The sequence below is a fragment of the Phaethon aethereus genome (assembly GCF_964289735.1).
Source record: "Phaethon aethereus genome assembly, chromosome: 2".
Classification (NCBI taxonomy): domain Eukaryota; kingdom Metazoa; phylum Chordata; class Aves; order Phaethontiformes; family Phaethontidae; genus Phaethon; species Phaethon aethereus.
In genome coordinates this window covers 151,098,050-151,124,304 of record NC_138582.1, presented here as the reverse complement: position 1 = coordinate 151,124,304, position 26,255 = coordinate 151,098,050, and the positions used below count along the sequence as shown (strand labels likewise).

The following is a 26,255-nucleotide window of genomic DNA, read 5'->3' as shown; positions in this document are numbered from 1 at the left end:
TATTTGATCTGCATGCCTGAGTGTCCTACAATCAAATTTACTTAAGAGCTTCTCACTTTTTTTTCCCTGCATTAAAACAATTGCCTTGAAGCAGCTAACAATTAAAAAATAAATGAGTTAAGACTTTCTGCTAAGTGCTACCATTTAAGTTGTAATATGCAATTAAAAACTACATTTTAATTTCTATTCAATTACATTGACTTAAATAGTAATTTTACTGTTATATTTATGAACCATTTAATTGTGACATTTTTCCTGTGGCTTGCATGATGGAAAAGTAGATTTGATTTTGAGAATGCTGCAAGTAACCTTTTTCCCCCATGGCTTGCTCTAATGACAAACAGAAAAAGACAAAATTAGCTGGGTTTTGTGTAAATATGACAGAACAATTTTATTTCAAAAGCCATAAAAATATGTCATAATTTGTTTTGAAAAACATGAAAAATAATTCAATCTACTTCATGGGAGGAATATTCAGATTGCTTTATGGTAATGTAGGTAGGTATTGGAAACATTCCTGCATGTATTTGGTCATATTAACGGCTATAGGTTAAAGAAAGCGTCATATTAAGTCTAGAATTAAAGCCTGGTAGAACCTGAAGTGTGAAAACATTAATTGTAGAGCTGCAGCATTTTTCAGGTGTGTATTGCTAAAGACAGATGCCTTACTACTTTTTGGCTTTAGCTCCTTTTTTGAAAAGAAAATGCTATTGAGTTGCAAATAACTCATGAATGTATTTTTATGTTGTTACTAGAGGGAATGTGCTATGGAACAAACTTCTTGTTAGAATGAATTGGGATTTTCTTTTCCCCTCTGAACCCAAATCCCTCCAGGTCCTTTTACCATGCTGAAAGTCACTCTGAAGCATTCTCTAACTTCCAGCCTAAATTTATGGTAAATTAACACCCAAGTGCTCATGTCTCACTTCTGTCATGTGTTAGTCTGTTATGTTCATATAACTGTGTCTAGGGGTGTGAACAGGATCAGAAAACCATTCTGGATTAAACAAAACAAAACTGTCCTAAAAAGCCTGCTTGTTTGGGTTTATTTTCTAAAGCTAGATCCTCTGTGTCCGTAGAAGGACCTTATTTCATCCACTTGGTAGCGTCTTTTGCTTTTTTGGTTGCTGAATAACACGAAGTTTATAGTCACCCTGTAAAACCAGTAAACCTGGCTCTTTTTATGTCACTTCCAGTTGATGAGCTTCCAGCTATGTATAAATTGAAAGGATCATGCACTTTATTTAATGCCATCCCATTTGAAATACCAGATCCCTGAAATTCTTAGGTATGCTGATCCTTGCCAAGAATCAGAATTTTAAAATAACTTTTTTTTTTTTCTGGTGTCCAATCCTGATGTTATAGATCAAGAGATGTTTGTTTCATGAAAATTTATATTTTAGGTCTGGAATGAACCTTAAGACATCTAGTTAGTTTCCTCCTGTTAAACAAGTTCAGGTATTGCAGTGACCTGTGGCTTTGATTAGATGCTGAATATACCTCATTTTGGTGAGGACACAGAAGCTTCGCAAAGAAGAATGGTTCTTAGTATCTTTTAATTAGACCATTGATGGAGAAGTCATCACAGAACAATCTTTCCATTCCTGTCCCAACCTCCTAACTCTTATCTTCCATACAGCAGTGCAGCATGACTGGTGGATCTGCTTAAGAAAGGAGGAAGAGTATAATGTAAGAAAAAATATGGGTTTTGTTCTGGGATTTTCAGTTCGTTGTGAGTGGGCTTGCAGGAGGATAGCAATAAATGATGCGGTGAGTATGTACTGGGAGATGTACTAGGAGAACTCTAGCCCCTGAAATGTCATCCCTCATATTGTAGGAAGGATGACCTCTGAAAACAAAACTCAAATTTACTAGAAGTGCAACAGCAGATTATAAGAGGCTGTGCCTCCATTTATATGTTGTGACTGCATGGAGGAGTTGTGGGATTTTGGATGCATTTCTACACTGACTTTGATAGATACCTTTTTTTTCCTCCTCAAGCCATGTAGAATTTGAAGAAATGTAACTTTGAAAAACCTTTTATATTTGTTAATGATTTTCTAGCCTATAAATTGCTTATACCTTCACCCAAGTTTAGCTGTTTTAACAGGGCTTTGTGATTTGGGATACAAGAATGTGATTCAGGGTACAAGAATGGGCAAAAATATGAGTGTTCCTTTGAACATTAGGAAACACTTTTTTACTGTGAGAGTGACAGAGCACTTGACACAGGTTGCCCAGGGAGGTTGTGGAGTCTTCCTCCTTGGAGACTGGTGTTCAGAAGCTGTCTGGTCATGGTCCTCAGCAACTGGCTCTAGGTGGCTAAGCTTGAGCCAAGTGTTGTACCAGATGACCTACAGAGGTCCCTTCCAACCTCAACCGTTCTGTGATTCTGTACTGTTAAGTGGTATGCATTTACTCATTGACTCTAACTCCTTTCTCAAAGAATGCAAGGGTAATGTCAGTTTTAATTGACTAAAAAGAAAGTATTCTGAGTGAAACATCTTCATCAAATATAAGTTAAGTCTTTCCCGATCAAGGAAAACTGATACAGAAATCACTCTTCAAAACACCTCTCATTAAAGAAAGCCAGGGGTAGGAACTTCATTAGTTGATTTAGGCTTCTGATACTGTTTGAGGACTGTGTAGGGAGTAATTATTCTCTAACTTTAAATGAGGACATTTATGCTCTAATGACTTTTTCTTGGTTTTGTGTCCTTTTCATATATGCTTATTTTATCTGTGTCTTATGGAATTGTCACTTTTATCTGTGATCTCTTTGAACCTTTGTGATCACGAAAGGGCTTCAGTATTTCAGTGAAGGCGACCAATACATGCTGCCCTTTAAAAGACGTGACAGTAACATCTTTAGGACGTAGACATCCATGGAAGATTTTCCTTCTTTATAAGCTAGTCAAAAAGAGGAAAAATACTAATAAGTTTTTCAGAAGTGCCGAAATCACTGAGGGAGTAACTTCTTATTAGAAGCCAATAACTTTTACCTATAATTATAATTGGTTAGTGTAGTAAATCCAACCAATTTGTTTTGTTATACCCAATAGATAAACAATTTTTTTTTTATTTCTTGTGGATGTAGATTTGCAGCCTACTCTATTGCTAGCAGAGTTTTAATTTAAATAAGGTATTTGTGCTGTTGTAACCAGCAAAAGCCATTGTAGGTGCTGGTAATTTTCTACTCCTGTAGTTTTGAGGGGAGATCACCAAAGAATTCTTCCTCAAAACTTCTCCTAAATACAAACCAGGATGTTGTCATTTGTTACTTCATAATTCTTTGGTGGGTTTACTGTGGCTGGCAGCCAGGTGCCTACCGAGCCTTTCTCTCACTCCCTTTCCTCAATAGGACTGGAAGAGAAAATAAATTGAAAAAGCTCACAGGTCGAGGTAAAGGCATGGAGATCAAGTAATCAATTACTGTTACAGACAAAACAGACTGGAGTTGGGGAAAAGTAATTTACTGCCAGTTAAAATAGAGATAGATGGTGAGAAACAATGACAAAACCTAAAACACCTTCCTCCCACTTCCCTTGAAGTTGAAGGCTCAACTTTATTCTTTCTTTCACAACTTGCTCTACCTTTTCCCTGTTCCCAGTGGCCCAGAGGGGATGGGGTATGGGGGGGGTTGGTCAGTCTGTAACGGTTCCTCACTGTGGCTCCTTCCGGCTCGCACTTTCCCCTGCTCTAGCGTGGGGCCTCCACAGGCTGCAGTCCTTCAGGATAAACCTGCTCCAGCGTGGGTCCTCCATGGGTCATGGTTCCTTTGGGGTGTATCTACCTGCTCCTGCATGGTCTCCTCCACGGGCTGCCAGGGAATCTCTGCGCTGGCACCTGGAGCATCTCTTCCCCCTCCTTCTCTGACTTCGATGTCTGCAGGGCTGTTTCTCACACTCCCCTCACTCTTCACACTGCTGTACAGCATTTTGCCCTTTTTTAAATATGTTTCCACAGAGGTGCCACCAGCTTGGCTGATGGGCTCAGCTGTCTCCTGCAGTGGATCTGTTGGAGCCAGCTGGAGCTGGCTGTGTCCAACATGGGGCAGCCCCTCACCTCCTTCCAGAGAGGCCTCCCCCCAGCTACCAAAATCTTGCCACAGATACCTGGTAAAAAAATTCTTACTTTTCCTGTCATATTTCTAAAGGTTTTTACAATAAAACACTGCAGTATTTTCATTCTTTTTCCCTCCCCTGTTTTTCCAGGTGATGTAGCTTTAACCAGATGATCATTCATATCAATGACTAGTCATTAACAAGTCATTATTTTAGAGCAATTTCAGCTCTATTGACAAGAAAATGTTTTTATTAATGTAATTTAGAGATCTTTTTGTGGTGTTCTTGTTCTACAAAACCTGAAAAGTACTGCTCAGCATTGCTTTCACCTACAAATTCTTTATGAAGAACTGGAGAACTTTCAAAGAAAGTACTGAAAACTGCTCTTGGCTCTGAATTCTTGAAGTAGAAATAAATGAGTAGGAAAGGGGAGGAAAGATCAGCTTTGAACGGCTTTTTGTCAGTTGGGGATTTACATGAAAAAAAGGTGGAAATTAGACGTGAAGAAAATCTGTGGAAATTACTCACGGCTTGGAAATGGTATCTACTGATTCTTCTTAATTTAGCAGGTGCCTTCATGGGAAAAATTAGTTGTTACTAAAGGGCTGCTCAGTCTGGGAGGAAGACACAGAAGGGCCAATGGCTAGAAGTGAAAGCTAGAGACATTGGAATGAATGTAATATAATAGCCATCATCCTGTGAGCATATAGTTCATCCGGCACTTCATTTTTAAGTCACTGTTTGCCACCTTTTCTGTCAGATGACTGATTACTACTATTTTTGAGTATCTGCAACTTTCTGAATATAGTCATAACTTTAAAAAATTGTCTTACTGCTTCACATAGCTGGTTCTTAACTTGATTTATATTTACTTCTCATCTTCCTCACCTGCTTTTTGTCTGTCTGTTAGAACACAAATTTTTCAGTCTTAAGGTATAGCTTATTATAAGCCTAGGAATAGCCTGGCAGCACCATGTCATACTGCTGAAGGCAGCCGTGGGAGAATCTGTTATTCCCTCAGGCTTCCTGCTGAGGTTAAGTAAGCGCTATATATATGTGTGTGTATATATGTACATATAGGTGCACAGCTTAGGAATGAGAAAGCTGAGTAATAATTTCTTTTTGACCTGAATTAGCTGTGAAATGTACTTGTGAATAAAGATTCTAGTTGATGTTTCTGAATAGATGACAACTATTTTTGCTTTTCCGACAGCATAGGGGAGCTGTTATAGTGACATTATACAGTTAGGGACATACTTGCATTTTGGTTTCTAATATGCTTAAACTCTCAAAGTAAACTTAGATTTTTTTTTTTTAATACATTTCTTTTATGTTTAAAAATCATCTGTTTACATGCAGTTATGATGGGTTAACAGATCAAAGTTGTGAATAATCAATATGGTAGCCAGTGGAAGAACCTCGAATACACTGATTTTACTGGAATTAAGTTATTCTTGTCTCAGACTAAAAAGTGAAGATAGCTGCTTAATTGGGGGGGGAAAGCTTCAGAAAGGGAAAAGCTTATGCAAAAGAGCGTAATATTTGCAAGTCAAATGCAAATCTAAAATAAGGTAAGCCCAAGAACAAAAAATTATTACTTTTTTTCAAAGAAAATAGACAAAAGAACACCGCCAAGGCTTTTGTTGAAGTAGTGGATGATAAAGCAGTTTCAAGAAGATGCTAGGGCTAAAAGTCCTTTTCACCCATATTTGCTGCAAAGGACTTTAAGGAGTTTTTGGCATCATGTATTGAAGGCAAGTGGGGAGGAAGTGTTTTAGATTGAAGCATTCATCTGAAGCTGATAATAAAAAATTGCTTGGAACAATGGTCTTCACCATTAGTTGACCTAAAAAGAACTGTAATGTTAAATCCATTTAATACTGCTGTTAATATTTTAGCGATTACTTAAATGAGCCTTGAAATGAGAGATTGAAGTAGGATACCAGTTTTTGAGCTTCGCTGAGGATTCTGGGAAGTAGAGACTGGCTAGGATGAATTCCATACAAGGTAATTTTTTGATATTATGAAATAAATGATACTATTAGATGCACCAATTTTAAAATAATAGTAAAAAGTCACTGTGAATTTAAGGAAAAGTTATGCCTTATTGTTAGAACCTTACAGTCTACTTGGATTTTATAAAGCTTTTGACAGGTTTTGTCAGCAAGACTTCTTACAGAGACAGAGTAATCATAAGACAAAAAAGGAAGATCTTTAGAGTAATGCTTAGTTAAGGAACAGGAAACAGATACATTTTTGTTATTGCAAAATCTCACTAGAGAAGTTTCATTTATATCTGCAAGGATATGATCAGTAGTGAAAATGGTCTATAGTGTGGTGACTTGCAAGGGGTGATGCAGAATGATTCAGGGCAGCCCTAATTGAAATGTCTGTGAAATCCCCATTTGGAAACAAGCAAAGTCTAGAAAAATCTCTCCTGAGGAGTCCTATCTTTCCCTACAGGCTCTCCTACTGCAGAAAAATTGTCTTCAACTGTGTGTTTAGAAATTAAAGAAAGCACACTGGTAGTGGGTTAGGGCGGGGGGGTGGGTTTTTTTTGCTTTCTCCCTCCTATATTATGTATAGAGCTGCAGAGCAGGGCAGAAATACATTGGACAGAGAACTAAAAAGGCAGCAGGGTATGGGGAGAAGTGAGAAACTGCGTGTAGCAAAGCCAGCTTATAATGTTGATTAAGAGCAAAAATGGGATGAGGAGAGTGGACAACTTCATCACTGGCTTTGTAATAGAAATAAATTCAACTTCATGCTAAGGAAAACCCTAATCCGTGTTGGGGGCAGCTGTGGGGGAAAGAATCTCTCTGTTCTAGAACATTTGCGGCTGCACATGGTAGAAGACCTGATACTCAGGCAGATGAAACTTCATGCTTCTCCTCTTAGGTTCTCACTCTTCTCTAAGAGCTGTTGTCTACTTAGGTTATGTATATTGTTTAATATCTTAATGCTTTTAACGCTGAAGGCATTCCTGTGTGAGAAAAACAAAAATTATTATGGTTTGGTTATTATCTTGACAAGCTTGTGATGTAAGTGAAGATAATTACTTGTATCTTCATATTTACATGTAGTTGCTTAAAAAAAATCTAAAATTAATCTCTAATGTTCGTTTAGCGCTATGTAATATGTTGTTTGAGATGAAATTATTTAAGTTACTGGGACTAGAGGATATGTCAACAAAGAGTTCGAACAAAATTTAAGGATTAAATAATTCAATTAACTGTTTATTTTCCTGGGTGCCTGAGGAATGAAATGGCAAATGTGTCATTCTATTTATTTATTAAGTTGTCAGTGGAATTGATGGACCTTTACAGGACTGTACATCTGACATCTCTGTAAGGAAAATTATCAAAAAATGAAATAAAGAATAGAATTAGTGAGCACCAGGTAAATATGACCTGCATGGATTCCTGAACGTTGCTTCTGTAAGGGGAAGTCCTGCCTTAAACCCTCTGGACTTCTGTAAAGGATTGACAAATATGCAGGGAGAAAGTGATCTGATTGATAAAGTCTGCTTGATTTTCTAGAAGAGTTTAACAAGGCTTTTAAGCTTTTAAGGAAAGAAAGCAGTCATGGCATAAGAGGAAGGATATTTTCCCAGATAAATAATTAGTTAACAGATGGGAAATGGAGGGTAGAAATAAATAGCTATTTAAGTAGAGCAAGGTTAGCAATGGAGTTTGGCTGGGTTTCTGCTAGCAATTGTGCTGCGCAGTGTATTCCTGTGGTATAGTGAACATGATAATATGGTGAAAAGGTGAGCTTTGAGGTGAGAGCGCTTCTCAATGACAGTAGTATTTGGAATAATGAAGATGAGAACAGACACTGAAGAACTGCAGAGTGGTCTTATGAGTTTGACTGCTTGGGCAGTAAAATGGCAGAAAAACTTCCCAGTATGTAAATATGAAGTGACGCAAATGTTGATACAGTGGATGACTGTCCTAACTTCACGCACAAGATGATGAGCTCTGAGCTGGCCATGATCCTTGAGGAGTGAGATCTTGGGAGTTATCAGTGCTGACTTCATTGAAAGTCAGCTTAGTATCATTCAAGAAACCAATGCAAATGTTAGAAAACAGAAGAATCTTTATTCCACTGTATAAACTTGGTACCTCATTTCAAAGAGGTTGGTTATAATGGAATTGCAGGTGGTTTAGAAAAAGGGATCATGGGCAGTATTATGCATAAAACGGCTTTTACATGAGAAACCAGCTGAACAGACTAGGACTCTTTAGCCAGGAAGAGACAACTTACGGGGGAATACTATAGAGGGGTATTTTGAACAAAGTTGTAAGTGACATGAAGTCAGTAGATATAGACTATTTGCCAGTTCTTCACTCAAAGCCAACAGCTAGGTGTCTATCAAAGCTATCAGGGGCCAGGTTCAAAACAGACAAAACAAAGTGGTTCCTTATTCTGTAGCAGGTGTGTGCAACTCCTCATGAAGATGATGTTGCAAATCCAGAAAGTTTACATAGTTTCAGGGGAGACTGGCAAAACCGTTAACAGAGAGATTCATTTAGGGTTATTAAATAGATAAAATATATCAGCCTAGAGAAATTCCTTGAGCTGAAAATAATTGGGATTAGGGGACATATAGGTAACCTGTATGCTTGCCTTCCTCTTACTCTTAGTATCTGCATATGGCCCCATTTTTTTTCAAAGCAGAGTGGGACTGGAAAGGATGAATGATAAATATAGTCCTTGTTATCACAAAGTATGTGGTAAAGTTTTCTGCAGCTGCACTCCCTGAGCACAAATTATGAGCTTCCTGTCCTACTTTGGCCATTGATCTGAAACAGTATAGGTGTCTTTATGGTTTTGTTGGCTCAATTAATAAAAAGTGTAACGATGGAAATAAGATTTAAGTTATGGCTTTGAAGGAACAAAGGGTTACATGAACATGTTGTGGCTTTGAATATGAGTTCCGATCGTTAATACCGTTTAGCAGATCTTTAGAGCTTCACAAGAGATCTTTAGAACTCTAGCAGGTTCTTAGTGTTCAGCCACAGCTGGATCACAATGATAGATGTGTATTAGACATTATCCAAACTTCCATACAACAGTGATTTTAATTGAATCTACAGTATATTGATGATGGGAAGAAATGGTCTAAAGCTAAAATTTAATCTAAAAAAATCCAATTATCTCATATTGTCAAGTCAATATAAATAACTTCTGAAGTTTCTTTATAAACTCTCAAATACTAGCCACTTCCCAATTTTATCAATAAAAGGGTATATAGTTTTATACTTACTAATGTTAACAGGTCTAAGCAAGTCAGGCTATTTTCTTGAAAATAAATGCTTTATTATCTAAAAATTTGCTTTTAATGTGATTGAAAATAGTTGGTCATATTTTTTAAAAAATCCTAATAGTGTAAAACTGTCATGCTGGAAAATGTGGGTATAGAATTGCTAAGTGCAGATACGCATGTAAGAGTGATGATAAACAATAAACCACATGCATATTTCTTTTCTATAGAAGGTGCAAAGTGATTTGGATGAACTAATCCTTCAATATTGCCAGCTGTGTATGATAAACCATGTTAAAAGTTTATTGTTTATGGGAATGCCATGCAATTTTTTTATCTACACTTGTAGTTTTCATTTTAAAGACTGTAGACCATAACTCTATACTTTTAATTTTGTATTCAGTATGGGGAGTTAATCCCAGAACGGGGCGCTTTTTGATGCAAAATCTGAATGCTTGTGTAGTAACAACAGCTGTCCCCTCACCATGTGGTGTCTTCCATTGCTTTACTGTAGAGATGAATTTTGGCCCAGTGTTTCAGTAATATTGGACACACATGGTTTTAGATGACAAAGCAGTATGTTTATGCATTCATTTGACTCTCGCAGTTACAGTTGGCTACAGATTAGAACAGGGAGAATACATTCACACCATGACCACCCTCATAGCTGCTTGTAGTAGTTGGATCACAGTAGGCGCTGTTGCATCTAAAGACACAATTAACTGTTGCTGAGGAATTGCAAATTCACAAAAGCTCTTTACAGCTTTAGCGGTTGAGAGTGGATTTTCTAAAAGCTTTTTCAAAGATTTTCCAAATTTATAAATGTTTTAGATCTTCATATGCTAAAGTTACTGTCAGCTTGAAATAAGATTAACAATTTGATATTTTAATGTAGCTAATGAATTCTTGTGCTGTGATTTAACTATATGATTAGCTACAGATATACAGAATGATTGTAGTTTTGTCTGTCATTTAGGAAGATAACCTTATGACTTCTCTAATAATTACAAATGGTTAGTAAAGTTTTGAGCACATAGGAAAATCAAAGCTTACCGAAAAAGCCTGAAAATAAAATTTACCGGAAAGCTTCTGACGCATGTGCATCACTGAAAAGATCATCTTGATTTCCATGTGTAATTGCTTAGATATGCTTTGGATATGGTAAAGAGAATACCTGTGAATTTACTTTTTAAAAAAAAAAAAGGAAAAGGGGGAAAAAAAACCCCACAACCTACATAAAGTTTTAATATAAATTAAATAGAAAATTAGTGAACTGCATACTAAGGCTAATTTTGGGGTGTGGAATTTGACTAATTTTTGAAGAAAAGGCTTTTAATCAAAAATCTTAGAAGAATTCAGTATTTAAATTACAGTTACGAAAATCTTTATAAGTAGAACATTTAGAACATTAAGCACCCCAGATCTTCCCTTCTAAAAATCTCTGAGAAATATTTTAGTATAAAATATAGAGAGAGGGAGACAATAATACAATAAATAAATATATGGAGTATATTAACTTGTTTAATACAATAAAAGTAATAAGGTTACTGTGAAATCTGGCGATTTTCTGTGTATTTATCATTTCTCCTGTAGGCCGGAGTGTAATTCTACGATAATGCATGTAATGTACGTGCGCGCTCTCTCACATTCACGCATGTTATTTAAGCGTCTTGCGTTTGAATCATCACAGATAATTCATTTTATACTTGTATTAAAAACTATCCGAATACGCATGTCTGAGGCTTTCAGCATTGAATAAAGGACTACATGGATCCAAACTAGGACGATTGATGAAATCCTTGCTACTATTGGCTATTATTTACTGTCTTTTAAGTGGCAGGTTGTATTTATGCCAATTTATCTGCTTCAGGGAACACTCTTGATAGCAGAACAAAGTGAATAAAAGTAGTTTGCTTTGCAAATGAATGCAAATGGTGGAGCCTTTCGGGAAGCCCTTTAACAGGAGCAATGCACTTTGATTATGAGTGAAGCTGCCATTTGGACATGGTGAAAAGAGCACGCTTGAACCATTGATTGGGGGAGACAGTAAAAAGTCAGGAAGGGCCCCGTTAAGCTCGCGGTGCGGCAGGCGGATGTCAGTGTGGTTAGAGCACAGTGGGAGAATGACAGGCAGGATTAGTGTCAGGGAGAAGCTTTGCTGTAGTTGTGGAGATGGTCCCTGGGGTCACTCACCTCTGACTTGTTCTGTGCTGATGGCTCTGTAATGCAAACTGCTTGATATGTGCCTGTTCATTATCGGAAATGGTGATTAGAAGAGGTATGTCATAAAGAATTCCTGAAAAATAAATAAAATGGCAAACTACTGGTGATAACAAAGATGCGGCTCTGCGGTCGTTGCCAAAGACGCTGCAAATGTCAAAGATGGTGACGGCATCTTGCCTTCTGAGGCAAGCGCGATTTCATGCCTTGAACTGCGGTAACTCAGTGCTCCTTGCTTTGTTCACTTTTATTTGGCCGTTATGAAGACAGTTATTTTTAACAGATTCTCTTATGTAGTTAGAGCAAAACATTTTTATAGCTTTTGGTTATTGGGTGGTAGAAGCATCCGGTTTGGTTTTGTGGCATAACCATGTTGCGGGTGGGGGAGAAGGGGTGTTGTTTAATAGTCTTAATGGCATATTAGAATCAACAGATTTCATTCCTGAATCATCACAGAACGCGAAAGCATAGTATAATTACAGTGACAAAAAGCTAAAATGACTGTTTTGTTTTATTTACAGGCCTTTTTAAAATGTAAAACTGAGGATTTTTTTCTTTGTCTTTGCTGAAAAATCTTACATGTGCAATTGAATAAATGTCTAAACTTTTGTGTCTTAAACTGTGAGTTAATCTTTAATAAAAGCATTGTTGCTTTTTACCTGTACTGCATTTTATAGTGTTATGTATGTTGTATAAGTGTTGATAAAAATTGAATGTGTTAGTTTGTACAATATACAAAATGCATTTTTTGAGTGTTAAGGATTTTTAATATCTTACTGTTGGTCTGTTGTTTTTGTGCGTTTTCGGCAACAGCACAGGGAGATGGCACCCAGATACTTGAAACTATTCTGTTTTTTTTTTCTTTACACAATTTGATTAATTCGTTTGAAGGATTTTTTTTCAGTATATTACCTCACAAAAGTATGTCCCATATCCATATCCATGTAATGAATGTTTTACAAATGTTTTACAGGCACCTGAATGGACAGAGGAGGACCTCAGCCAGCTGACAAGAAGTATGGTTAAGTTCCCAGGGGGGACCCCAGGTCGATGGGAAAAGATTGCTCACGAATTGGGTCGATCAGTGGCAGATGTGAGTTCACTCAGATTTGCATTGTATAGAGAGTGACAAACCAGAACAAGACAGGCACTGTAGAAGGCAGACGTATATAGGGGCCGACATTGTCTTTTGAGAGAGGCTACAATCCTTTTAGGACCTGGAAGTGAACCATTAACTAACTATGCAAGAAGCAGATGTCAGCCAGTCTCGCCCTCCACAATTAACAGCTGTAACTGATCAGCTGGATGGGGGATTCTGGTGCTTACAGACTTGAGCTACTGTAACCCAATAACAGAAAAACAATGCGCTTTGGGTTTTGTAGTAACCTCCTTTCACTGCAAGCGAATGTTTGTGTGACTTGGTTAAAGATTACATTTCTGTTTCAAGCTAGTCCTTAAAAATGTAGATGAGCTAATGGTGTTTAGACAGGTGGTTTCCATTAATTAAACTGAAATATCTTTACAAACTTTAAAACGAGTTATACATATGATACTATTTCAGTCCCTTTTTCTGGATTATAGCATGGTTAATAGTGATATTGTATAAAATGATTAATATCCTTGTTAATTCATATTTTATAGTATTGTACCAGATATCAAAGAAAGCTTGTACTTACGGATTTTAAGTGTTATGATCTTAAAACCCTTAGGGGCTAGGCTGTAAAAGACTTTTCCTTTTTAAGCAATAGATCACTAGAACATGATGTAGTGTCTGCTGAGGACCATTTGAAAGCCCTTTCAGCTTGACCCTATTTTATAGGCTCTGGAGGGGTTAATGAGAATAATGTTTAAATCTGTTGATGTACATTTTAGATGTTCTTTATTATATTTCAGGAATTATCTTAAACAATGGGAAACAAAGCCTCTGGCTAGAGTGAAATGTAACCCATTATAGCCTTCTGGGTAATTTACATACTACTTAAGTGGTTTTTTTCCCCTGTTGATCTAATCACAAAAAGATATTTTTAGAAGTTATTTTTAAAGATCTAATGCATCTATACAGTTCTGTAGCATATACTAGAAAACAAACCATTTGCATTCTTATCATTTTAGAACAACACATTATTTGCAAATAAGTGGGTGTAAGCAAGAATTTACTAACCTGCTATGCAAATGAAATTAAGGGTTTTTTTGTTTATTCTGTTTAGTGTTGTTTATCATACTCCTGAAGTATTCATACTACTGAAGTCGAGTGACTTTATTAAAAAGATGCTACATTTTACTAAGCAGATATTAACAGCAAAAGTATTTTACATGGCTTGGTAGTATGCAGTGTGCATGGGAAAGATCTTTTGAGATTGCTTTGGATTAATTTGCGTGATACTGATAATACAACCGTGTGGAATGATTCTACATATAACCATCACAAAACTAACAGTATCTTAAAGACTGCCTTTTGCACTCATTTTCTGCTTTATTCCTTGACGCAGGTGTAAAAACAGTCTTTATTAAGAATCCTTTGCACAATATATTTGGCCACCACACTTGCACACATCCAGTACTGCAAAGAAAAAAACAAAGCTCGCTTGCCGCTTCTATTAGGTGCGAAGTCTTGAGCAACATACTCTTCAGTGAATTGGAAAGAGAAATGAAAGAAAGGTGTATGCTCTAAGAGCTGTCATTTTCTTGTATGAAAAAAGGAATTTTCAGGGGGGTTTATGTGTGGAGAAGTGTCTGAGTGTAATCCTTTTTCCTTCCAATGACCTCCAACTGTATGATTAATGTAAGTGTTCTCCACACAAATTTTTACTACTCTGAAAGTTTCCCACTGCTGATAACGCTAGGTCAGCTTTCCTGACACAGACTACTTATTAGAGTTTCTGTTACTTTTATCATCGCATTGCACAGAGTTATAGCGATTAGGTTTTAAGAGGAAACACTTAAACAAAAGCTTCCTGGAAACTTCTCTGGATCTCAAACTGTTATTGCATCAGCATCAGAAATGTTGAGCCTGGGAACTACTTCAGATATATCTGTTCAGCTGTTGAAAAAGATGTACAGCTTATCCTTTATTGAAGGTGACATAGAATAGGATCTCAATTTTAAGCAAAGATTCTTTTTTTGCTTGGGCATTGCCATAGTTGAATAAGAAATATTACAATAAAGCTGCAGGAAAAACTTCTGGGTTTGTTGAACTTTGTGCGCAGAAAAAGCATGTGCAGGCAGTGTTAGCTGCCTAAGCAGCTGTTCCCTGTTTCCATGGGGAGAGGTGCAGGGAGATAAGTTTTGGTGTATAAGGTGCTGTTTTGAAATAGTTTGTGTAGCGGAGTTTCAGAATCCCTTGCTAACAGCTAATTCATTAGGCAAGCCAGAGGGCGTTTGAACTGTGTATTATCTGGTAAATGCACTAGATCTTAAAATAAGAAAAACTTTCAAGGGCAGATTTGAATTTGTTTTTCTGACATTTTCTGTGACACAGGAAATACTTTTTAAATACTTGAGACCACTTTCTGCTTGTTTCTTCTCCTGTGAAGTATCAAGAGCCGTAAGGCTTGGTTTTCCTTTCGCAGTTAGAGGACTATAGTAGAAAGGATTGACAAGGTACAGTGTGCTTGCTTCTGTGTGATTTTAAGCATTCAAACCCTTTTTAATTGTAGATTAACTAAATAGGTATTACTAGAAACAGTTCAAAGTAATCCAGTCCAAAATGATCTCTCCATTGTTGCTTCTGTCTCAAAGCTTTCTTCCTCAGCAAAAAAAGGCTAGAAAAATATTTCAATACTTTTTAAAGAATAAGCTGAAACCATTCATATATACCAGAAGAGCATCAGTGAAATTCACTCCTTCTAACCACCCTTTGGTGATTTACTTTAAAAAGTGAATTCCTGCCTTAACCTATATTTGTTTCCACTGGCAATTTTTAAGCAGGATGAATTGACTTGAGGAGAGTGTTCTTGGCTTTTGTGAACTTTTCAGCTTCATAGTGTTGTTTTAACTTAGTTTTGTGAGCTTGCTTATTTTGGAGGGTTTTTATATATTTCTGAATTTTCCTTCTGCCTTTATGTTAATGAGTTTTGGAACAGTATGAAGCAAAATTTCTAATGCTTGGAGCTTTAATACTGCTTTTTCACATACAAAGAAGGCCCAAAAAGTTTGTGCGTCTGACTTGTTTCCAGAGAGATTTGTTCAGCTTGGAAAATTCTTCCTTGATTTTGCTAGAGCATGACTTTGATACCCCAGAACCTGGTGAGCACATGTAAATCTTACAAAGCTAAGGGGAACTGAAAGTATATTGGAAGATGAGTAGAATTCGAAAAGGTGAGGACAACTTGGAAAAATAAGATGCTGAAAATAGGATGAAATTAAGCAGACAATATATGCGAGGACACACAGCCAGATGGTGATCATCTTCACAAAAAGAAGATGCCAAATAACTGGCTAGGGGTAGCTCTTAAAAAGTGGGTGGAACATGGGTATTAGCAGAAATAATGAACTAGATGCAAGTCAACAAATGGTGAGTTGTTGTGAAAAAGGCAAGCATCTTCCTGAGAATATACAAACAGGAGGATGGTAAGCCTGCGTATACATCCTTAATTTGTGTCTGGTTTTCAGTATTGCATTTAAACACGGGATTCAATATAAAGAGTCCAGATGAGAATAAAGAGAATAATAGGTCTCTAAAGTGTGACCTACAAGGAAAAATTGTGAAGGAATTCATGATGTTCAACTGAAAGAAAATATGAACTGAGGATGTAAGTATTCAACTACATAAAAAGAAAACTGTGAAGAAGAAGGAGCTTGTGCACAGTATTAGTTTTATAGGGTAAGAAGTAATTACCTCAAATTTTATCACAGGCTGCAGAGTTAGACATTAAGGGGCCAGGAGTTACAATGGAGATGATAAAGCAGTGGAATAAGCTGCACTAGAGTCTCCATATTTGCAGGCCTTTAAGAACAGGTTACGCAAACATCTGCAAGAAACATCAATGTTGTGATTCTGCCTGAGGTTAGGTCCTTCTCTTCATATGGTCTGTGATTAGACTAGCAAGTGCAAGCTATCTAGCAGGAAAGGGGGAGGAAACAAAACCTTGCCTCGAATTGGAAGCATGTGTGAACTAATTTTAAAAAATGTAAAATTAAAGCCAGATAGTCACTGTAGTTGGTTAGTAATCGCTTAGCTTGAATGTTCTTAAATTCAGTAATTCCTAACCAAGAATCTTTCCGATTTTTTTTCTTTTCTACTACTGTTCAAATTGGGGTTTTGTAGACATTTAAGTTTGTTGTTATTTCCCAAAATACTGCACAAATAAGGATTACTATAATGCCCATTATATGGGTATGTCTGCCAGATTCCCCATCCAAACAGGTATTTCCACATGATGTGATGCAGGCCACTGAGAAAGTGTCAGCCAAAATCCAACAATAAACAGCTATGTCCATTCTGTAGTGCCCCTTAACTCATTCAGCTCTACTGTTTCTACTTACGCTGCCTCATGTGATGCCAGCATAAATATCTTTGCAACACACTCCTATGCTTTTCATCTCAGAGCAAGGTTAAGCTTGCAACTGTGGTGCAGACATAGTGTAAGAAAGCTTATTACTGTAACTTTTGTCATGTTGCATATAGGATATGTTTATCTTGTCTCTCTTCAGGAAGACATCTCTTAACAGCCAATGAATAATCAACCCAAAATAGATGAGGTTAAGTTGTGCTCTATTTTACCAGTATGTTTAATTATTTAAATTGCTAATTGTCACTTTAATATGAGCATATTGGGAATTTAGCAATCTTCCCCCATAAAGATGATTTTCAGCTGGCTTAGTATAATGAAATCTTACTGCTTTCACAACGGAAAGCTTCTACAGCTTTTTAAGTCATTTTTATTGCAATTGGCTGCTGTTATAAATTAGATTTTTAAGTATTTTGATTATGAAAGGGAAATGGAGTTCACTTAACTCTAATCAGGGTTCCTGCCTGCTGACCTGGTTACCTGTACTACTGCTCTCTGTCATCCTCTAAACATCTGTTCTTTGACCCATTTTCCTTGCTGAATTTGTTGCTCCAGGGTTAGTTCTCATTCCTGTCCTCCAATACTTAAGGAAATAATTGACCTTTTAAAACAAAATAGAAAAGTTATGTTTGAATTTCCTAAGCACTGTGAACACCCTATAACATAGTATAAATAATGAACGGAATGGAGTTTCAAGACTACTATTTCTGCAAAAATTATATTGTTTGATTTGACAAGTGCTAAGCTTTATGAAGGTTTCTAATAAAGATTGTCAGCTTTTGCTGAATTCAAAAATTGAGAAAAAGCACTTAGATGTGAAATTATAAAAGTATATTGTACTTGACAAATGTCTACCCTTACAGATAAAAAGTTTTTAAAAAAATATTTGCTGAAAGGCATAAATTAATTTCAGTAACTACAAAGGACATTCAAATTATAAAAATAACAGAGGAAGTAAAAGCTGTCTGGCCTGCCAAACAGACTTTAATGTGATTATTAGGTACAGGTTTTTTAAATTAAAGGCAAAGAGATCTCAGATTTCATACTTGTGAAGTAATATCATTCACTTGTTTTACAGGATTTAAACTGATTCTGTTTGCTTCTGCAGTCACTAATCTCATGCATTTGTGTTGCAAAAACAGATTGATTGGGATTTGCTGCTTGTATGGAAAAACACTTAAGTTAGCAAAATAGTAGGCAGGTGGATATAGTTCAGTAGACATTCTGAATTATCATGAAACCCAAAAGCATAAGGTTTGGAGGGGTACTTATTTTGTGGTATCTCTTCTATGTCCAAGCAATAGTTTCAGCCTTTAAGTGTGAGTTCATACTCACTGTACTTTATGTGCCATTCTAAAATAGATTCCTTACTTTTGACAAATGCAAGCTCATTACCTTGCCAGCAAGAAAACATCTATATGAGAAATGATCCATATGTAAAAGTTCGTTAATTTATTAGGATTTTTTGCTTCTGGAGATTGTTTCCTAAGTCTGTTTTACATTTTATTTTGTATACATCTGTGTTAACTCAGTTACTGTGGAACCAGAATATCCAGTTGTGGATATTCTGAAACATTCACCCTTAGCAGCTTGCATCTATTTATGTAATCAATAGTTCTTCCAGTTGCTTATTGAAGTATAAAGCTCTGGATTGAGGTCCAAAAGAGGTTATGAATATCTAAGATGGGATTTAGATTGTATGTAGGTCATGTAGATCCCTCAGTCGGAGAATGAAATCTTTGAAACACCTGTCTAATCCCACAGACACACCAGAACGTCCCTGTTGATGCTTGGAGGGGAGGAAAAGGTGGTTGGTTGCTGTTTACAATTCCCTCATTGCACCATATTTTCTGCCATGCAGCCCTACAGTTTTTGCAGAATTGGGCAGCACAATGCATCTTATACCCGAATGCAAAACAAATTGTTTTCCTTCTCATAAAGCATGACCAGAGCATTCGTCTCACTTAAAGGAGAAAGTTTTTTACAGAAGACAGTGGGACATTAACTTTCAATTCAAATAGATGGCTTGTGGGGTGGTCAAGCCAGTGCTGCTGCAACTTTTTAGAGTGGCTTGAATTAACATAATGTCCCACATACATCCTGGTGAGCTGGGTTTGAATGCCATTGCAGAATTCAAATATTCTGACTCTCAGGAAGGGTAATGCGTTTTGCATCAACAGTCGTGAAATAATATGTCCAAGTAGTTGTTGCAATGGGCATTTGAGCCAAACTCCTCTCTTACATGAATGCCCATAGTATGGAGCTGAAGACTCTCACACATGGATTTTAACTGCCCAAAAAAAAAAAAAAAAAAAAAAAAGCGTAGTGTGAAGTCTCCAACGTCATAACATTTCTAGCTGCTGAATTGTTCTTCTTTCTGTGTCGTGAAAAAAGGAGCAATTCTTCTGCTGCTTCAAATTAACTACTTGGGCACTTAAACTGGAGAGGCTAGTGTTCTACATCTGGTGATTTAGACCAAGTTTGCCTTTCTTGCAGGCCACATCTAAACTGCATATAATTAAGCTCACAGTTGTCTTGTGGCTTTCTGTTGAGGTAGCTACCTCTTCTCCATCTGCTGTGGCAAAGTCCAATAACCAGACACGGCTTCGAAGTCCATAACCATAAGAAAACTGTACTGTTGCCGGCTGCAACTGGTTGGTCTAAGCAAATGCAGTTAAATTCATAACATGTTTCTTAGTTCTTTCAAGAATAAAAGCACGTTGTCCTTAAAGTACTCATTTGCGACGTTAGCATTAAATTCAACATGTAATTTATACAGCAGATAAAGAATAGTTATGTTACATACTTTTGAGAAAATTGGTAACAATCTACTAAGCAAACTGTTACAAGCAGTGCCAAAACAAAGGTACATCTTCTAATTTAAAATATTTAATTTCCAGAGAACTAGTAAGTTGCAAATAAGGATACTTGCAAAAAATGAAGAATTATCTGGCTTGATTCTTCCATATTTGAAGTTTCACTAATCTGTTAACACTGGAAGACAATTTTAGCAGTGTTTTCAGTGTGTGCAAGGGAAGGCAGTTTATAAAGCAACAAATTTTCCGTATGTCACCTGAAAACAAAGGAATGGGTCATTATTGTTTTCTATCTTGAGTCAAACAGATCTTGATACAGTTGTGGTTGCTATGAAAAAGCTGTTTAGATCTAGATTGGAAGAACAACTCGGTGCAGCAAGGTGGTATTTTGGTTGTAAGGGGAGAACTTCAAATTTGGCAACTTTTTCTATGTTGTTCTGGAAGGTTAGGTCTGAAAAAAAATACTACTTTAACAAAGCCAGGAAGGCATTAAAATCCCTCTGTGTCACAGAATCACAGAATCACTAGGTTGGAAAGGTCCTTCAAGATCATCAAGTCCAACCATTAATCCAGCGCCACCATGTCCCCTAAACCATGTCCTGAAGTGCCACATCCACACGTTTTTTGAACACTTCCAGAGATGGCGACTCCACCACCTCCCTGGGCAGCCTGTTCCAATGCCTGACCACCCTCTCAGTGAAGAAATTTTTCCTAATATCCAGTCTGAACCTCCCCTGGCGCAACTTGAGGCCATTTCCTCTTGTCCTATCGCTAGTTACTTGGGAGACGAGGCCAACACCCTCGTCGCCACAACCCCCTTTCAGGTAGTTGTAGAGAGCGATAAGGTCTCCCCTCAGCCTCCTCTTCTCCAGACTGAACAACCCCAGTTCCCTCAGCAGCTCCCCATAAGACTTGTGCTCCAGACCCCTCACCAGCTTCATTGCCCTTCTCTGGACACGGCTGCTTTCCTTTATGAGAAAGCCTGTCTGGCTTTCCTTTATGAGAAAAATGTGATTTTTAACTCAAATTAGCCTCAAAGATTAAAAAAATTCCTCATTGCTGCATATTAGGCTTAGCTATTCACAGGCTGTTTCCACATTATATTTTTCCATAATTCCACAGATCTGGCGTTTTTGTATGTCATAACCGACAGAGCGTGCAGGAAGACAGCTAGGTGAAGGGAACACTGCTTCTGGAACAGCAAGTCTCTGATAGCTGATGTTGAGAAACTAGCACCTTTAATAGATATTTAGAGAACTTCTGCTCAGGAAGATGCTAAGAATAGTGAACAATTTTATCAGGACCTCCAGTTTTCAGCAGCACAATAGTATGTCATCCTTCCTTGCAAGAAGGTTATATACATTTGGGAAACCAAGCAACATGGGTTCCCAACATGGGTTCCACATCTCTTCCCTTACAAAATAGCCCCACATTACTTTCTCAGAATGTTGTCAGAACCCAAAAGATTTGTACTTCTGTAATTATCTGGTGCAATCCTGACCAAAATAGTATCCTTTTCAAAGAAGAAGGGTAGGTTGTTGCTACAGAAGGTTGCCAGAAGACAGCAAAATGGCAAAGGCTTCAAATTCCTGAGGTGTGAGCCCTGTGAAGCTAGGCTGGTCATGGTGCTGGAGGGCTCAGCTGAAGTGGTGGCCTGGAGGCTGTTGCTGTGGGAATGGGGAATTGTTCTTCATCTTCTGCAAACGGGCTGTTTCTCTCTGGCATCAGTAGGATCACTGTACCTGACTTTTCAGGGTTTTCCCTCTAGGTCTGTCAGAATTCTGTGCTTTATTTATGCCTCCTTCGCTGCAGGATGAAAAGTAGCCTCTCATTCATGTGATAGCAAGATTTGCTTTCGCCTGTGCTGCTAAGAGTCTTTTAAACTGGCTTTGAAAAGTTTTGGTTTTTTTCCCTCCTCTATATCTCTGAAACATTGATTTATCCATCTGAAAGAGGTGGCAGGTGTCCACGGTAACAAGAGATTTAACATCTGGATGGTCATGATGAGGAATGTTTTTACTGCTAGGTGTCTTGTTGAGTAGCAGCTAGTCTTGTGATCTGGACTAATTGTCAGCAGTACAAGAGGAAACCAGCTCTTGTCTGTCTTTCATCGCATAAAATCATCCCACTAACCCTACTTGCTTTCAATAAAATCTTTTTGTAGCTGAAGAGCTATTGGAAATGAATTCAGAAAGGACTTCTCAGAAGCAAACTGTTCCTGCGGCTTCTTTCTGTAGGTCCCGTAGTAAGATGGTTTGACTTCTACTTCAGCAATTTGATTGCTTGCATCCAACTTTTTTTTGGTTCATCTTTCTCTAAGAAAGTATGTTTCACTTGTGCATGTGACTATCTGACTTTATTTGTGACTTCTGTTATCCCTGGTAGACTACAGGGATGCCTAGGTTATTTGGGAATAGAAACAGCAATGTTTAAAGTTGATTCCTTTAAAATGATGCAGTGTATCTGTTCAGCAGTACAAATCCTTGCAGGAATACGAGATCTGCCCTCTTCTGTTTTAGATCAATTTCACAGTCTTGATCCTTATTATTTAAGGTGTCCCCAGACCCAGGATTTCCTGAGGGGTGACTAAGACTCTGAAAGCTGTTGGCAGTAACAGCAGGCTTTTAGCACAACTTTTCACAGTAACGATAAAACTCATACTTTAATATATGAAAAAATACATGAAAACTATAATTTTAAAGCGTTATGCAGGAACAATCAGCAATAATAACTAGAAGAGTAATTCCACAACTGCTTCATACTTTGAGTAACAGTATTTCCAAGTATGTTATTGGTTACCTAATGAAAGAGTAATAATATAATGAAGTTATGATAAGAAATTGAGTGGAGAAAGCAATAGAGCAACTTACGTTGCGTAACTTAGTGATTTTTTTCTTAAAAAAAAGAAAAAAACTCACTGTTAAGAACTAGCTAGTAGATAACAGTACTCGCCACTGGAGAGGAAATTTAAATTGATATTAAGGGTGTGAGAAAGTATGGAGAAACTGGCAGCAGAAGACACTGCAAATTTGAGTGGCAAGAGCAATAATTAAACTCAAACAGATCAAATTGAAATACAATTTCGTATGTTCCATAGGTTGGATTCCTAATAAGCCTTAGTAGTTTAATACTGACATGTTATGATTCTTGCCCTATGTTAGCATCTTTAACAGCAATGACAGTTGAAGCTGATGGACAAATAAATCTTAAGTCTAAATAAGTGATACCTGAACTCTAAATGAGAAGATTTAGAGTAAACATGAACATTACATAGCCCCTGGAAAAGGACTTGCAAAATCATCTGAGTGAAGAAGAAAGCTGACCAAAAAAATAAAAAGAGTATACTACACAAATCATCTTCTCATGTAACCTGTGAATGATGATAGTAAGGCTGTGAGTAAGAAGCTTGATGAGTTGTCAAACTTATGTCAACTGAAGGTGCTTGTTGAGTGTTTGAAATTGTAGATTTTTGATATCTAAACCATACACACAGTTGTTATTTCCAGCTTACCTGGTGAATGTTCAGATTGAAAGTCCATCAAAATATGGACAGATACCATAATGCCTTCAGAAGAGAAAGTCTTGGAAATATTTGATGTAACAAATGGAGTAATTTACGACAAATGCTGCATCTGGGTTCACCAAGTTATTATGGCTGGAGTTATCCAAAAAGATATAACCTAAGGCAAAACTGTTACTTCTGAACTTTCTGCATGTAGGGGGAAATGTGAAATGCCATTAGGATCTAGAAATAAACCAAAATCCTTCACTGTTCTAGTGGAGAGGGCTGCTTTAGATTCTAATTCCATTAGATGTCATATGCAGCAAAATTTATATCTGTTACGGGATACCTACACTACCCTAATTTGGGAGCATCTGCCTTGTAAAGGAAATGTGAATGCAGCATATCGATTTGCACCACTTCCAATGCAAAGCTTATGTTGCATGTGTAATCTCAGTTTGAAAGCCAAACCAATAATTGCCAACCTCCAAAAACATCAGAGGCTCAATGTAGGGAAAACCAAACATTGGCATTGGGGTAGCAACTTGGTATAGCTGTGTCTGTCATTGCTTGCACCTTATCCTGCTCTGTTTGGTTTAGGGAGTCTCTTCCCTTTTTCCTTTCTTGGATTTAGGAGTAGGCTGTAAGGCTTTGAAAGAAGTACTTGGAGCAAAATGGTTTAGAAACAGTTTTCTGGAATACATGAACATAGATAATGCCTTGCCATATTCGCAGTGAATCTGGTGCATCATTGCAGTAAGCTCTAAAGGGTCAGCTATTTGTTTGCATGGCAAGTTCTTCTCACTCTTCTCAAAATAATCTATTATACTAGTTTATATAACATAATTTCTATTTAAGAGATGCATAGGAGGACACCACTAAAGATCTATTCCTTAATTTGGATTATTTTAGACTATAAACTCATCAAGGAAGGCAATTTTTATTGGTGAATCATCTGTTCAAGGAGGAGCCGTCCTGTTGTTTCAAAATTAGGATCATGCAGATCACAGGCAGAACTGCTAGTGCTAGTCAAAATGATCTGTTCATCGTAGCATTCTGGGATTTTTCTCTTTGAACAATTAAAATTTTATCATACTGCAACACTAGAAGTTGGAATTTTCTATGCTAGATGTCTGCCTCTGGACAAAGATTTTTGGTTAGCTAGAGTTGGGATTTTTTCTTCATGGAGTTTTCATTTAAACTTAGTCATCCCAGAAAATGAGGTTTAATTTGTAGGGGAAGTAGACCACTGCCTTGTTAAGTCGTGCTGTCATTTTGTTAAGGACATCCCGCACTCGCCTGTTTTTAAAGCAAAGTCTTGCAACTGCATAGGCAGAAATGTGGCTGGGAGGAACCAAACAGACTAGACTAGAAGCAGACGGTACTGGAGTATTTTAACTGGTGAAGTACTCACTTATGAATCCTGTAATGGAACAAAAATCCTAAATCCTTATATTTTCTTCTTCTTCCAGAAAACAGCTGTACACCCCCCTGGCAGGTTTGCTCTCTAGTGCTGCTCTACATAGAGGATAGTAGTCTGTTGTTGTTAACGTTAGTTAAAACAGCAGAGGTCTATGCTGTGGCTCTGAAGGTCTAAATTATTTTTATTGTGGGTAAATATGATCCCACATGGAGGAATTTCTGACTTTGTAGGTGTTGTATTTTTTATTTTTGCTCTGGGCAGCACGCTGCCAAGTGCTTACACTAAATGGACATTAACATCTGAAGTCGCAGGCTCAAAGAGCAGGAAACACAGGCTACCCATCTCAGTTCTGGTTCAGCACGTTGCCTGTTTACATTTAAAGTTTAGTTTGATTTGGGTGGCTCTGACTACTTTAGTTCAATTTCTAGCTTTTCCACAAAGACCTCATATTCCCAAAAGAATCTTAAATTGAAATCTGATATTCATAAAACATTTTCAGTAATTAGGAAGTGTGTATATTTCTTTGAGTACTACATTTTAAATGCTTTTACATGGTACTTGAATTTTGGACTCTAGATCATTTGATACAACACAGATGCTAAGTGATTAAAAGGATCTTAATTTTAAATGAAGCCTGTCGTCTTATCTATAGTGAGGTCTAGAAATTTGGGATGGGGCAGCTCCTCATTCTGTGTGGGGAGAAAACCTGTTTGTTTCCTTACTTAAGTAAAAATGAAAATGCTAAATCTGTTGTTACTTTTCTCCCTGGACACAGATTTTGGTATACATGTAGAGGTTGAAGCAGGCAGCTCTCCGTCCTTTGGATTCTCATGTCATAAACTTTTTTCCTGAAATACCAGGACTTAGGATGTGTCTTTGCTGATGTTTGGCAGTCAAACTGTTACATTTTGGTTTGGGACTGAATGCCTGCCCATTAGCATGCTTCATCATCTGGCCCTATGTGGGTTATTTTGTTCTTCTGCTCAGTATTGAGAAACTAATATCTAGAAGGTAACTCATTTGTTTCCTTTTTCCCTGCTCTCCTTGTGGTATTTTTAGCTTAGAGAATTAGGGTTTAACAATGAAAGAAAATAAAATTTGAGTATCAACCACCATGTATTATGGTGATAGTAATAGAAATGTGTAGCATTGCTTACATTATGTTAATAAGCTAGGAATGTTTTAGGAAGGACAAAGTCTACAAAGTTACTTTTTGCCAGTTTGGGATCCATGTATGAACAAAGCCAGCAGAAGAACAAAGCCTCGCTCTATTTAATGTATGTTCAATGGTGGTATTTTTCAGTAAGCTGCTAATGAATTTTTCAGTAGCCCCACTAATGTAATTTTTAAATAGTCCTTTTTTTGTTGTTGTTTTCATGCAGGTTACGATGAAAGCCAAGCAACTGAAGGATTCTGTTACATATACACCAGGTGTGTGCTACTAGATCCTCACT

The 26,255-nt window shown here is 37.2% G+C and overlaps 1 protein-coding gene across 1 annotated transcript in view; it reads left to right on the top strand.

Annotated features, from left to right (window-relative positions):
* Positions 1 to 26,255, top strand: part of DNAJC1 (DnaJ heat shock protein family (Hsp40) member C1) — a gene marked incomplete at its 5' end in the record, with an annotated part of 114,222 nt that overhangs the window by 85,689 nt on the left and 2,278 nt on the right. The window contains 2 exons of the mRNA XM_082014617.1: positions 12,524 to 12,643; positions 26,184 to 26,232. Of these exons, the coding sequence (XP_081870743.1) occupies positions 12,524 to 12,643; positions 26,184 to 26,232 (169 nt within the window). The remainder of the gene's footprint in view (positions 1 to 12,523; positions 12,644 to 26,183; positions 26,233 to 26,255) is intronic.